This window comes from Grampus griseus (assembly GCF_964374135.1).
Source record: "Grampus griseus genome assembly, chromosome: 21".
Classification (NCBI taxonomy): Eukaryota; Metazoa; Chordata; class Mammalia; order Artiodactyla; family Delphinidae; genus Grampus; species Grampus griseus.
The window spans coordinates 32,786,633-32,801,062 of NC_139015.1; the positions used below are offsets into that span (position 1 = coordinate 32,786,633).

A 14,430-nucleotide genomic window follows, 5' to 3' on the forward strand; every position below is an offset into this window, starting at 1 on the left:
TAGAAATTATTTAAATACAAAATATAGGAAGTTCTCAAATGGTAAGTAAAGCTATTGAAAACAAAATAACGTAAAAATGCTTTGTAACTTGCAGTGGGCTACACAAACATAAGATACTACCTTTTGAATCTTACTTCTTTATTAACCAAGTTATTTTGTAGCAAAACGGTATTTCCCTTCCAAGAAATAAGTGATTATAAACAATGGGGGTTTTAAGGAAAAATAAAGTATTTGCTGTGATAATTTTCCCTGCCTACTACTGTCACCAGAAATTACGTAAAGATTTATTTGAACTAACTGAATCACTAGATCAAAGTTAAATTTGTTATAGAATCACATCACTTTTCTGCAGAAATAGACAACAAGCCCAAACTAGTTTCCATTCATCACAAGGCAGTTTCTCCAGCTCAGTCTGTTTCACTTACTACAAGATTTGATTTTAAGAGTTATTTGTATGGGAAGATTTTTAAGTTCTTGTCTGAGACTTCTGCTGGAAGACGTGCAGCTGTTTAGATTTTCTGGCCACACTCTTAACCGTGAGTTTCGTTGATTTCCAGTTGCCTGACTTCGACATGATAGTCCAGGACCACAGTCACAGCGCTGTAAGATTTCTGGAGCTTGCGCGGTATCTTTGTGCGCTCTCCTAGAGCAGACCTGTCCCTCCAATGGGACCGGTTTACAAATTTTAGTCCAAAAATGACGAGCACAGCAAAGTCCAGGTCCACAGTCGAAAGTTCTAAGACAGCTTTCTCCCTCTTGTCCTGTAACGAGATTGATACGGGCTTTAGTAATAAGCAGGGGGAATGGTGGCTTGTGAGGGCATGACTGGGTTAGGGCGTGGGGTGTAGGATAAGGTCGCAAAGTAAAGATAGAGCAACAGCCTGCCTGGCTCCTGGGCTGAAAGCAACAATGGAGTGGACATCTCTGTCTTCCCAAACACAATTTACTGCTTTATAAAGTTAAAACATTTATTAAAGAAAGATGGGATTTCCAGTCTTGAGACATGAAATAAGTATCACTCATCAGTGTTTTATTAAATGGGATTTGTACTGACCCAAAGAGAGACCACTACTTACACAGGGGGCAACTAGCCGCCTTCAACAAACAAGAATGGCCAATTCACCACCTTCAAAATCCTAGCTGCTTTATGTCAGAGACTGGAATTTGAGACTGCAATTTTGTAAAAAGCATCTTAGTGAAGTTTGTATTTTGTCCGAGAATGAAACGTTATTGCGTCTATGTTCCTCTCTCCTTTATTTTGTATTCTGAGGATCTAGAAAGGGAAATTTCTATTTGTTAAATTATAGGCTATAAAAAGATGTGCATATAAAATTTAATTAAACAATTAAAGGCTTTCTTGCTAATCAGCCCGTTATTATAGCTATTCCCCGTCCTCTTGGCCTGCCAACTACCTTGTGCTCTTACCCCCATGATCCCCATAGCTGTTTATGGAAGAGATTGGAAATAGGACATGCTCCCTAGGTGTTTCCGGGGTGGAGAGGCATAAGTCAGTTTCAGCCTATCCTTAAGAGCCTAGGAGGAGAAAATATTTTTCTTAAAAAAAAATATATATATATATATATATATATATATGCTTAGAATGCTGCTGTTACCCTTACTGCCTTGTGATTTTTTAATATTTGGCTTCCTCTTGGGCTTGTTTTCCTGAATTGGGTGCTCATTTGTTCCTTGTGTATCTGTGTCGTCTTGGTCATCGATCTGCCTCTCCAGTATTGGGGTTGCATCTTCCACTGCAGTGCAAACATCTGAGAGACAAGCAGGTGGAGTTAGAGGATGAGAACCACAGACAGGCTCATTATCAGACTGTCACAGGGTTTGGCAGTACTTCCGCCTTCAGTTTCTGTATAACTTTCTAGATTTCCGGGACACAGGCACTAAATATTTACATCTCACATGTGGCAAAGCAGGTGCTTAAGTAATTAATGGAATCTAAGTGAAAACAGAAGAACTTGAAAGATTCCAACTTGAACCCTTGCTTTAAAATCATCTCCAAGTTGCTGGCAAGAGTTGTTGCCGGGAAAGAAACTATTTTGCCGCATCGGGAAGAGGCAGCTGCGGAGAACCACTTTGGAGCCTTTAGAGAGTGCCTGTCGTGGAATACCCTCGTCTAAGAGACCCGGATGCTGTGTCTGCTCTTTGGGAGCACTGCAGTCCTGCAAGTCTTCGTGCTGACTCACCGTTCACGCAGAGCGTCCCCGGGCAGCACACGGCAGCCCACTGGCACCACCTCCATAATCCACGACAGGTAGCACAGGATGGCTTCTCATCCTGGGGTTTGAGGCAGAATTGTCTAGTGTTGCAGTCTGTGTCAGACATGCACTGTGAACCCTGTAAAGAGAAGCTGTTGTCACAGGGCTAGGGAATCCGGCGAGATGTGAAGAGTTTTTATTCCAGGCAGGAGACGGAGAAAGCCAAAAAGAGAGGCACTTTAAACACTGAGGCAAACCTCAAGCAGCATCTTGACTTTTCACTAGAATTGGTTTTCTTTCACAAAGCGGAGAGCAAATCACCAACGAAGAGACCTATGTGCTGCAAAGGTTATTTGTGTCTGAAAAATTGTCCTACTTTTAAACATAGAATTTCATCTTTTATCCTCTCTGTGAAAATGGAAGAAAATGTTTTCCCACGTGTGTCTTAGAGACGGTTATGAGATTTTTGATATGTATCTAGAAGCTCTAGATGCTGTGCGATAGTTTAAAGAAGTGTTGGTGTTTGTGGCATCCCTATTTGACCGTTTTACTCCAGTGAATCACATCAGTCACCATTTGCCAAGTAGGCCCCTCAGTGGGCCAACCCAACCATCCTTTGGTTTCTAGTGATGCCTCCTTTGCAGAGAAACAGATACCGAAGACTGATTTCTCTCATCTTCGGTTGATGGTTTTTCATATGTATATGAAACATTTCCTATAAAACAATTCTGTGAAGTGAGAGGGTTGGCACGCAGCATGTAACTTCTGACTCCCATATTCCCTGGCTGTGTGGCCTTGGTTAAATTCCTCAGCGTCTCTGAGCCCATTTCCACCATCTGTCATTAGGAGATGTGATAGCTGTCTCAAGCTCTGAGGAAGAGGAGATGAGATAGTATGTATAAAAGGCCTGGCACGTGGTGTATAGCTTTCTAAATGTTAGCTTACTCCCTGATTTATAGGTGAATTGATAGCCCTGAAATTCCATGCCCTGAAAAGCCACTTGGCTCATCTGGTGAGTTAATGCTAAAGCGACTGGATTCTTCCAGGGTGCCTTCCACAGCCTCCATCCGGCCCACCGTCTAGATGAGCTACTTCAGATGCTCATCTGCGTGATGGCTTCACTCGAGCCCAGCGCCCAGCCCTCCTCCTCAACCGAGCGTTACCTTCCGGGCTCCTTGCGCATCCACAGAGCTCTTGTTGTTGACATCCAGAACCAGGGCTCCCAGGGGGGCGCACAGCCAGCCAAGCCGCAGCAGGACCAACACCACCATCCTGGACCTTCTCAGCCCTCCCTGCGTCCTCCTCGAAGCTGGCCTGCTCTGAACCCACGATGGAGCTTTTGCCAAAATGGGAACTCGGCAAGTCGCCCTGGGATTGCTATTTCTGAAAGAGAAGCAAATCTTCGTTGGAGGAAGGTGTGTGAAATCAGGCGAGCGAGGTCTGACCGGCGGGTTCCCTCTGAAACTGTTTATAGACGTGCCCCCTCCTTTCTCTCCTCCTCCTTCCTCCTCCCTTTCCTTCCTTCTTACCCCACACAGGCTCCAACAAATCCCCTCAAATCTGTTTGACCAATAGTTCAAAATGAGGACTCAATAGAGGGGGAGCAGAGGCAGGGCTGCAGCCACTGCTCCTCCAGGGGTTGAACCCCTCTTAATCACTGCATATCAAAGTCAGTTCAAAGGGCCAGCGGAAGAGCAGGATGTCTGTATCAAAAGCAAACTCTGATAATCACCTGCATTTCCTACCTTCAGTAATCCTGTGAGGGTGGAGGGAATCTGCTCTAAGACCTGTTTTCACAGCTAGTTGTGCTCCAAGAAAGGATGAAACCTGTTAGCCAATACGCTCGGCGGGATGCCAAAAACTAATGAGTTACAAAAAATATACTGAGAAACTTTACACTGTGCTCAGATAGTGAAGACAGATAGAAAAGAGACAAAATGCCCCCTGAGTGTCTCTGGTGTTCAGACGTAAAAATCCCAATAGCTTAAGAGCTGTGAACGTAACAGCACCTGTCCCGACTAAATGTCAATTGGAAAATAATTCTCCTTAAAATGAAAATGGAACTGTTTGAAGTTAGGATTATTTAATTAGGAAGATAATGATTTTATAAAAATTGCCTTTTTTTAGTGATAGGGACAACCGCAGAAAGCCCATTTTATATACAGTTTTATACAATTTAATAGGAAGTTTAGGTGTATTTTATGAGCAATGGATTTAATTTGTGTTGTATGATATTGAAGTGACTTAAGCAGAACAGGCTTCAAGACTGTAACTCATTTCAGATGGGATTTCATGCATTTTCAAGTTTCCTAATTTGAATTTTTAAAAAATGCTTCATCCCTTTTTCTCTGATTTTTTTTTCTCCAGCCAGACTAGCCAGTTAGCAAAGTCGAGTGATTTAGACACGTGCTTATCACTGCCTAAGTCCTTTAGGGTAGATCTGGGTCCCCAAATCCCTTCATTGTTTGCTTTGTTCTCAGGGTAAATTCATCCCCGTACCTGGGGTGTAAGGCGCCGTTTAAAATCTACCAGTGCCCCTTATCTATGCCATCAATGGTAACCTTGGTGTTACTGGGTCTTCCTCCAAAACACCTGACATCAGTCCGTCAAGAGGTACCTGGGCATTCTGTGCCAGGGGACCATTCCCAGCCTCGAGGGACACCTGGAGCCCAGTGGCTGGGGCAGGTGACCTGAGGGTCCGTTACCCGGCTCTCTTCCTGGGGTTGGATGCCTGTCCCCATCGTGTGGCACAACGGAGCTATTGCTTCTGCAAGTACTACTTGTTTTCATGTAAACTGAGAGCATCAGACACCCTTTGATAGTAGGATACTCCTGGTGACTAGGGGTGTTCCAGAATTTATTTTGAAGTTGGACAATTATGGCCGAACATAAAGGAGAGAGAGCCCCAGGGTTCGCTCTCTGCTGGGTTTCCCTGCTTCCTGTTACCTAACAGAAGAGAGAATACCAGGGCACCAGAGGCCTCTGGCAAAACACACAGACAAAAAGGACTGGAACCAAACGTTCATTGAGTACTTTGTACTTAACAGAACCTATGTGTAGGTGTTGGGAATAAAAGATAAAACACAGTCCTTGCCCCTGAGGGGTTAGTATCCAAGAAGATCTACATGTAGAGATGATTTTGATATAACAAGCACTAAGATAAAGATAGAAATGTGGAGCTGAAGGATCACAGAGGAGGGTGTGATTAGACCTTCTGGAGGAATGAAGGAATGCCTCTACAGAGGTGGTGACTGGTCATTTGAGCTGGGTTTTGTGGGATGAGTAGGAGTTTCCTAGGTTGAGAAGTAGGGGATGGTCTTACCCCAGGCTCAGAGGGTGAAGTGTGTGCAGGGGCAGGGAGGTGCATTTTGGTTCTAGAGAATCTGTGTGGCTGGGGCAGATGGTGGAGAGACAAGAGGAGGCTAGACTGTGAGGAACCTGATAACAGGCAAGGGACACCGGGTATTATTTCATATGCAGTAGAAAGTCATCGGGGGAATATTTGAACTTGAAAATGGCAGGATCTAATTTGCTTTTTAGGAAAGCAGTGCTGGCGGCGGTGTGGAGCTAGGGTGCAGTGGATTGAAAGCGGATGCTGGGCCAATGAAGAGAAGGACGAGGAGGCAGAGGAGGGCCAGTGTAAGGCAGTGACACAGTGACCGTGAGAACCAGCCAAGGATGGGATTGGGCACTTGAGTCCCTACCATTTGATGTGGGGGGTGGCGGGAGAGTGAGACAGAAGAGCCGAGGTTACCCTGACATTTCTAATTCCACGCACAGGTGGATGGCTATGGCACTGAAGATGGAATTCAGGATGGAAAGCAGATTGGGGGGGAAGGGTGACACGATCCAAATCATCAAGGCTTTGCTGGGCATCTTAACATGGAAGATGGAAGATTAACCCCCGTGTCTTCCAGGAGCGATGCTCCCACAGACCGAGAGGGGTGAGGATGCAGACACACCAGGTGCAGGAGGCTACAAACAGGGCAACAAAACCGAAAAGCAGGCTCCTCTCTGTCTCTGTCTCTGCTTGACTTTCTCTCGGCCTTGTAAGAGTGCAGGCTTTGGAGTCAGGCCGACCTGATCTGAGCACAAGTCTGGCCTCCCCTATAGCCCCCGATTCCCCCTCTCTCCCAGGCATCCGGCTGCCCGCCATGGTGTTTATAAAACTCTATTGTGATTGGGTACTTCTTGGTCTCTACAACGAGGTGATAAGCTCTGGGTGGGCAGGGCTGTAGCTGTTCATCTTTGTATCCTCATGCTTTGAGGGCCTGGCATATAATAGAAGCTCCATAAGTTGTTTCATGTGATGGATGGCTGCAGAGATAAATGGATTTATAGTGACTTCGTGACCTTGAACAAGGTGCTTCAGCTTTCTAGGCTGTATCTACACAACTGTAAAGTGGGCACGACCTCCCCATAATGACTATATTCTGAGGGTTTAATGGGTGAATACGTGTAGAGGGCCTGGCACCATAACTGGTACTCATAAAACTCTATAAACCAATGTCCCTCACTCATGTCCAAGCCTGGACTTCCCATCCTCACGTGAACTTCAGGACCTAGCATGACGCACGGCCCTCCCATGGAGGCTCTCGCTAGAAGTGTGTGCAACCCAACGCGCCGAAGAAAAATCTCCGCTAAGTAGTCCATTATTTCTAGGTCTCCCAAAAGCCAGAGCAATTTTGAGGAACTAAATATGAGAAGTCTCCCTGGAAGATGACTTTTGGTTTCAGATCGGCTGAGGCTGCTTGTGCGCTAATGATCGGTGTTCATCAGCCAGGATGCCCTGTGGGCACCCTTACGGCCCTAAGGCTGAGCTCAATGACTGGGGATTGGAGATGATGGAGCAGTGGGGAGAGGAAGGCTTTATTAGTGTTTCTGCTTAAAAGGCGTTTTTTTTTTTTTTTTTTTCTGCTCTTAGGTCAGGGCCTGGATTTCCCAGACGCAGACAGCAGACCACGTGCAGAGCCCACCGCCCCCACGGGGAGCCGTGGCCCCGCTAGCCACACCACGAAGGAAGCCCTCCCGTGCACTTCCGGCCAGGATGCTGCCACGGGGCGCCCCTGGCAAGGACTGTGGGCCACCTGGCAAGCCCGCGCCGGTCCTCCTCGTGCCTCCGGGTGAAAATTCTTGAGAAGAAATTCCCCGGGGCTCCTGGTTCAGCACGGCGGGGGATGCCAGCCCCCCGGATGACTCCTGGCCAGGGCGGAGGTGCGGCGTGGGCTGGTGTGTGGGTGTGACACCTGCATCCTCCGGGGACAGCTGCTGTAGCTCCCGGAGCTCACGGCAGAGGCGGCGCCGCGAGTTACGTTCACTCCGGAACGGACAGTTTTATTTGTTAGTCTCCTGTGTCGGCAAATCAAAGGAGCCGAAACAAGCGGGTCTTTGGCAGGCTCTCACGGGAAATGCTCAGTAAATGAAAGATGAGGGGGCAGGTTGATGAGGGGAGACAAAGATTGCAGGATCTGTATAATCACAGCGCTGGTGTAAGCACTGCCGCTGAGGTACCTGAGGTCAGGAGGCACGTAGCTGCCGGCCCAGGAAGCGGGTTTATCAGATGTCTTGCCCCTCAGGGCAGGCCCGCTTCCAGAAACAGCCTGGGAGACTGGGTCCTGCTCATCACCAATTGTGTGGCCTTGGCTAGCTCACGTACCTCTCAGCCTCAGCTCCTCGCGGCCTGCAGGGCTCCTCCAGACCAGTTTTCCGGGAGTGTGTGATGCCGGGCAGAGGGGAAGGAGGGGTTGGGGGGTCAGCCACCATGAGGCTCACCCCAGCGGCACCACGCAGACGGGCGCATGTGTGAGCGGCTCCCTCTGGAGTTGGCCAACCAACCACGTGGCGCTGGGACCTGCCTTTCCCGTAAGGCAGCCTCCGTTCTCCTGATCCCAACCTGGCGTCCAGCTGGAAACAGCACCAGGGGCCCCGAGCTTCCTTTGTCAAGGTTGTGCTCTGCCTTCTTTTTGCTTAAAAATATTAGATGATGTTGTGTGTGACCCATCAATCCTGAATGCCTTGTCCACCCTACCCCATTCCTGGGCACGCTCCACACCTCTCTGTAACAGAAATCCCACGGACTAGGTGCTTCTATACAAGCTGAAGTCTGAGGTCAGGGTGCCCGAGTGGTCAGGTTTATGTCAGGCGAAGGCCTGCTTCCTGGCTCGTAAACGGCCACCTTCTCGCTGTGTCCTCACGTGGAGGAGGGGGAGAGGGAGCTCTGCGGGGCCTCTTGCACAAGGGCACGAATCCCGTTCATGAGGGCCTCACCTCATGACCTGAGCACCTCCGGAGGCCCTCCTCCTAACACCGTCACACTGGGCGTTAGGATTGCAACGCGTGAATCTGGGGACACAAGTGTTCAGGCCACAGCAGGGCTTTTCCTCCTCTGCGTCCTGCAGTCCCTGACACACTCGTGCTACACAAGACACAGAGGTGGGGGTAGTGACAGCAGATGCTGCGATGAAAAGGCAAGAAAAGGTTTGTAAAAAGCTGGCCGTATCTCAGTACACATTCGCTGGAAACAGCGTCTCTCGTCTTAGGTCACAGCAGGAGTCAGCCTGTTGGGACAGTGTCGGGACCACTCTGACTCGGGGACCAGACGTCCTTTCACCAATGCCACTGAGGGTCCCAGCAGCCTGCAGTCCCCATGTGTGGGCGATTTGGGGTGGTTTCTTTTTCAGCTGGATTACATTTATGTTTCCAGAGGAGATCACGAGGCCCTTTCAGCCCCTTGGTTCTACGAAACTCTCATATGGAGCACCGACTTGGAAAGCAAGGTATTTTCAGAGTCCAGTTTGTTTTATTCTCTTTACTGACTGTAATTTAATAGTAAATACACTGCAGGGAGGAGGGCAGAAACCTATAAAATTGAGTGGAGGGCTTCCCTGGTGGCGTAGTGGTTGAGAGTCCGCCTGCCGATGCAGGGGACACGGGTTCGTGTCCTGGTCCAGGAAGATCCCACGTGCCGCGGAGCAGCTGGGCCCGTGAGCAATGGCTGCTGAGCCTGTGCGTCCAGAGCCTGTGCTCCGCAACGGGAGAGGCCACAACAGTGAGAGGCCCGCGTAACGCAAAAAAAAAAATAAATAAATAAATAAAAATTGAGTGGAATTCAACCTCCATTCTTCTTTTCATTTCATCGTTTTCCTTCTACACTTTTGTCTCCCGCATTCTTCTTCATTTGAGTCTTTCTCTTTTGCCTCATGTTTTTTCATTTTCTTATTGTCTCCTCCCTCTGCATCCCTATAACTAACCCCGCTTATTCCTCTTTTCCCTTGTGTCCAGTCCTAGGCAATGGTGTTCTGGTGGCCCTCAGAGCCTGGGGGCATGGTCACCTGACCTGAGGATCACCCCATGGCAGCTGTCCAGGCCAGGGTGGGTGAGGGGGGTGTGTGATCTGTAAGCAGGAGTGGTGTCTCTAAGTGGGAGGCTGGAGGGTTGTAGAGGAAGGAACGAAGGCCCCCCTGCAACACTGCGTATGACTTTGAGGGACAGAGAGTGGACCCCTGCGGCGGTCCGCACACCCCAGGACACCTGTTTCAGGGAAGGAGTGTGCAAAGGGGAACCCTCCAGCCTGCAGACAAGATGGGTTCTGCTGTCTTTGGGTTCGGACCCTACCTGGGGTCTGATTCTTTTTCCTCGAAGGTAGGGGGTGAATCCCATAGTGTTAGGAGATCCCAGACCTGCCTGGAGTCCCAATTCTGAAGACACAAATTTTTCTAAATGAATGGCTCTGGCAACTATAGTTAACAATTCTGTACTGTGAACTTGAAAGTTCCTGTGAGAGCAGAGCTGTAATGTTCCCACCATAATAAACAACAAAAAAATGGTAATTATATGAGGTAAAGGACACCCTTAACCAACCTTACTGTGGTAATTATATTTTGCAATATATATTTGTATCAAATCATCACACTGTACACCTGAAACTTACACCGTGGTTCATGTCAATCACATCTCCATAGAGGTGAGGTGGGGTGGTGAATGGCTGCCCTGAGATCTGCACACACGGGCTCCCGAGTCCCCACTGGCGGGGTGGGGCTACAGGCCTCGCCTCTCCCTGGGGTGTTCTCCAGGGGCCCCTAGCTGTAGACTCCCTCCCCGCAGCCCCTCCACACCCCTTCAGGGTGAGTCTGTGTCCGGCTCCTCCATCGTCCTGGGGCTTGTGATGTGTGTGACTCACTGGCGTCATCTGGCTCTGGCCCAGGGTGAACCCTGGTGTGTGGTCCAAGCCTCCTCAGAACTTTGGCCACAGAAAGCCATCTGGTGGAACCCCCTGGGTGGGCCCCATCTGGACGGATGGTGTACTCCTGGGGATCTCCATTTTAAAGATGAAGACACCAAGGCTCAGAGAGGTCAAGTAACTTGCCCAAGGTCACACAGCCAGTGAGTTGCAGACCTCGGATTTAACATAAGTTTTCTGGTTCCAAAGTTGATTCTTCCCTCTATACCACACTATACAGCTCACTAACCTAAGGCCATTCCCCAAAACATCAAGTTGCCTGAAACACAGCTATATATTCACTAAGGGGACATTTCCTATTAACTATTTTTAGGTTCCATAGGAGTATGCCATCCTCTTTTTTCTTAATTTATGTTTCACGTATAAGTGATCATAGTGCTTCACTAGCAAGTGATTAAGAAGAGCTAATTTGCAGGTTGTGTCAGCCAGGCTGTACCCTAATCCACATGTGGAACGCTGACAAAATTGGTTTCCTCATAAAAACAATTTGTAAATATTTGCTGCCCTTTTGACATTCAACTTGGACTCTAACTTGGGTAGGAAAGCCCCCATAATTGTGTTCACAACCGTATGGAGAGCTTGGATGAGGCTCTGGGGACAAGGGGAGGACAGGGGTCATCACCCTGACTCGAGTCCCAAGCCCCCTGCCCACCAGCAGGGTTAGCTATTCTTTACCTTGGTTCCTTGCGCCCCCTTGTGGCCAAGAGTGAAGGGAGCTCCCAGAAAGCCCAAAATAAATTCCAGGGACTGATTCCAGAGACATTTCCAATTTTGGATGGAAATTGCCCACGGAACAGCATGCCCTTCTCATGAACCTAGGTACTTCCCCACCTTATGAAAGTGAGTTTAACTTTTCTGATTATAACAGAAACACGTCTCCAAATTTTAGAAATTGTGGAAAATACAGAACAGTGTGAAGAAAATAAAAATCACATATACTCTGACCCAGCAGAGATAGTCACTATAAGATTTTGGAAACATTTTCCCGATTTTTTCTATGTGCATACATATACACACACATATACAGCATCTGTTTATTATATATACATATATATATATTATGTATTATTAATCTATCACCAGTCCAGAATTAGCCATTACTAAAGCCTACATCTACCCATGTGGGCCCCCTCTACCCAGTCTCTCTGTCTGCCCTGCTTCTTCTTAAAGTAAAACTGTAACACACACACACACACACACACACACACACACACACACGCACGCACGGAATTACACTGTACTTAAACTTTTGTTTCCTTCCCCCTTTTTTTAACTGAGCCTTTCCCCCAGATCATCAAATATTATCAGAACACACGGCTGTACCATATCCCAGAAGATGGGCGTATTATAATTTAATGAATCCTCTAAATGTTGGCCATTAAGTTGTTTTTAATTTCTTACTACTGTAATTCATTCAAGCTATTCAAGATGAACCTTTGCACGAGTCTGTTTCCTTGAGAAGAGTCCTCAGACATGGAATTTCAGGGTATGATATACACCCTCAATATACAATAACACAGTCTTGGATGTCTGTCCCTCTGCACTGCAAGCCATGCCCCTCTTGTCCACCTGACCCATCCCTGGCACAGTGAGGCGCTTTCACCGCTGGGTCCCTGTGCTCTGCTGCCTCCTTGAGGAGGCCCAGGGATGGGGCTGGTCCCTCCGCTTCTTCAAAGATGCCAAGGGGATCCTCCCCCTTCATCAGAATTCTGAAGTCCTTGAAAACAAACAAGTGGGCCCTTTTTGCTTTAAAGAAACAGGGGATTAAATAACACCGCTGGCTTCAGAATCTTAATTTTCCTTACACTTAGGGCAATCGAGCTACTAAATCTTCACAGTGGGGTTTCTGTTCTTAGGGTGTTTTTTTTTCTCATTTTTGAGGGTAAAACTATACTAACCTTCTGAGATTTTCTCTCACAAAGGTAACACAGGCAGACAGTCAGGTTACCTTGACTACAGCAGGTGACCTGTGCTGGGAGCCTGCTCACCAGGGCCTCCGGACGCACACAACACGGATGTGTCTGGGCGTGTGCTCATCCATCAGCTCTGAGCCTGGTGTCCTGTACGCAGTAAGCACGTAGCAAATGTCTCACAAATGAAGGAGTCCAAAGCCCCTTCCCTGCCCTAAAATTCTGGTTCTAGACATTTTATAGGAGAAGAATGCCAGGTGATTAGAAGTTGGACTGAGAAAGTCCTTTCTATGCTTCCCAAGAGCTTAGAGCCCATTGTGGGTCGGGGGTGAGCAATGGCTGTAGATTGGAGGCGGCAGAGGCTAGAGGCTTGATATGGACGTTGAGGGGTAACGTGGATCCTGATAAGCCGACAGGGCCAGAGAGATAGCAAGCAAAGGAATGATTCCCTCTGCAGTCGCCGTTTTCCTTAACAATTTCTTTTACCACCTTCCTGCATCAGGTGCTGGGAGAAAGAGGAGGTCTTTTGGTGCATGACCTGGGACTGGTGTTATCAGTTCCCTTCAGAAGAAAGGTCTTTGGATAAAGAAGCCCAAGGAAGGAACGTTGCCAAATTCCCATTCAAAGTGCTCTTTACAGCCTTCAATGGCCTGTTGTACCCGACAAAGTCCAGGTCTGTGCCAAAGTACAGGCTGAAGTTGTGGCTCTAATATGCATATGTATGTGAATAAACATAGTTTTGCCTGTACAGCTTTTAATCACTTATAGCATATCTTCATCTGTGTTATTAACTAATGAACATTTTCCATATGCCAGGTAGATTGTTATGTGCTCTGAATACATTATTTTCTTTACTATTCACTACAATCCTCTGAAGTAGACCTTATTTAGTTCTGTTTCACAGATGTAGAAACAGAGGCATAGAGAGGTTAAGTTGCTCGCCAAACACCACAGAGTTGGCAGATGTGAGATACAAACCCAGCCTCTTTTGACTACAAAGCCCATTTTGTTTAGCCTATGAGTTCTATTGCTTTGTTGATGACATTTATCATCTTCTGCCTCATTCAGCAGGTATTTGTCCAAGTCTTACATTATGAGTCCTTTGGGAGCATGTATCTTATCTCTTATTAGCCTGAAATGCCTTACACACAGCAGGGAAATAATCTTTGCCTCTTTGATTCAAGCAGCAACCTGGTACCAGGAACTGAATATCAAAGACTTTGTGGGGTTTTTCTCTTCCCAACTTTTTATTTTGAAAAATTTTAAACTTATCGGAAAGTTTCAAGAATAATGCAACGAACATCCACATATGCTCCACCTAGCTACACCAATTGTTAACATTTTGCATGTTTTTTCCCTTGACCATTTGAGAGCTAGTTGCAGACACATGCTATTTCATGCCTAAATACTTCAGCACGTATCTCCTAAACACCAGGCCATTTCTGCATAATCAAGGTATAATCATCACTCTCAGAAAATTTTACATGTTACAATACTACTATAGTCGACATTCAAGTTTTCTCAGTTGACCCAAGAATGATCCTCAATAGATGCTTTTTGTTTTTATTTTTTGATGCTTTTTGTTTTTTGATCCTAGGTGCAATTTAGAATCACATTGGTCTTGGAGTCCTATCTTTGTCTCCTTTAATCTAGAACAGTTCACTAGCCTTTTTCTTAATATTTCATGAAATTGACATTTTCGAAGAGACCAGGTGGTTGTTTTGCAGAATGTCCCTCAATTTGGATTGTCCCTCAATCGGATTGTTTCCTTGTGAATAGAGACAAGTCACTTTTTTGGCAAGAATGAGCATGTGATGTCAGTCTGTACCATCCCTGGTGATGTCAAGTTTGATCACTCGATTGAGGGTGACTTCTTTGATGTGAAGGTACCCTTTTCTCTTCACTAAGTAACCTGTGGGATGACACTTTGGAACTGTATGAATATCCTCAACCATCCAGCATCTATCGAGGAATTTTGCTTGAATCAGTTATTGGTGGCTCCAAAGTGGTGATTTCCTATTTCTATAATTTCTTCTACACTTACGAGCTGCAGTTCGTCTCTGAAGGAGAG

At 47.0% G+C, this 14,430-nt stretch overlaps 1 protein-coding gene across 1 annotated transcript; it reads right to left on the reverse strand.

Moving 5' to 3' along the window:
• Window positions 1-325: 325 nt before the first annotated feature.
• On the reverse strand, window positions 326-3,481 carry DKK4 (dickkopf WNT signaling pathway inhibitor 4; the record flags this gene model as incomplete). The annotated part of the gene is made up of 5 exons (XM_082680414.1): window positions 326-346; window positions 529-761; window positions 1,614-1,766; window positions 2,199-2,349; window positions 3,374-3,481. 5 exons carry the CDS (start codon window positions 3,479-3,481, stop codon window positions 326-328), a joined length of 666 nt encoding a protein of 221 aa, XP_082536540.1.
• Window positions 3,482-14,430: the final 10,949 nt, after the last annotated feature.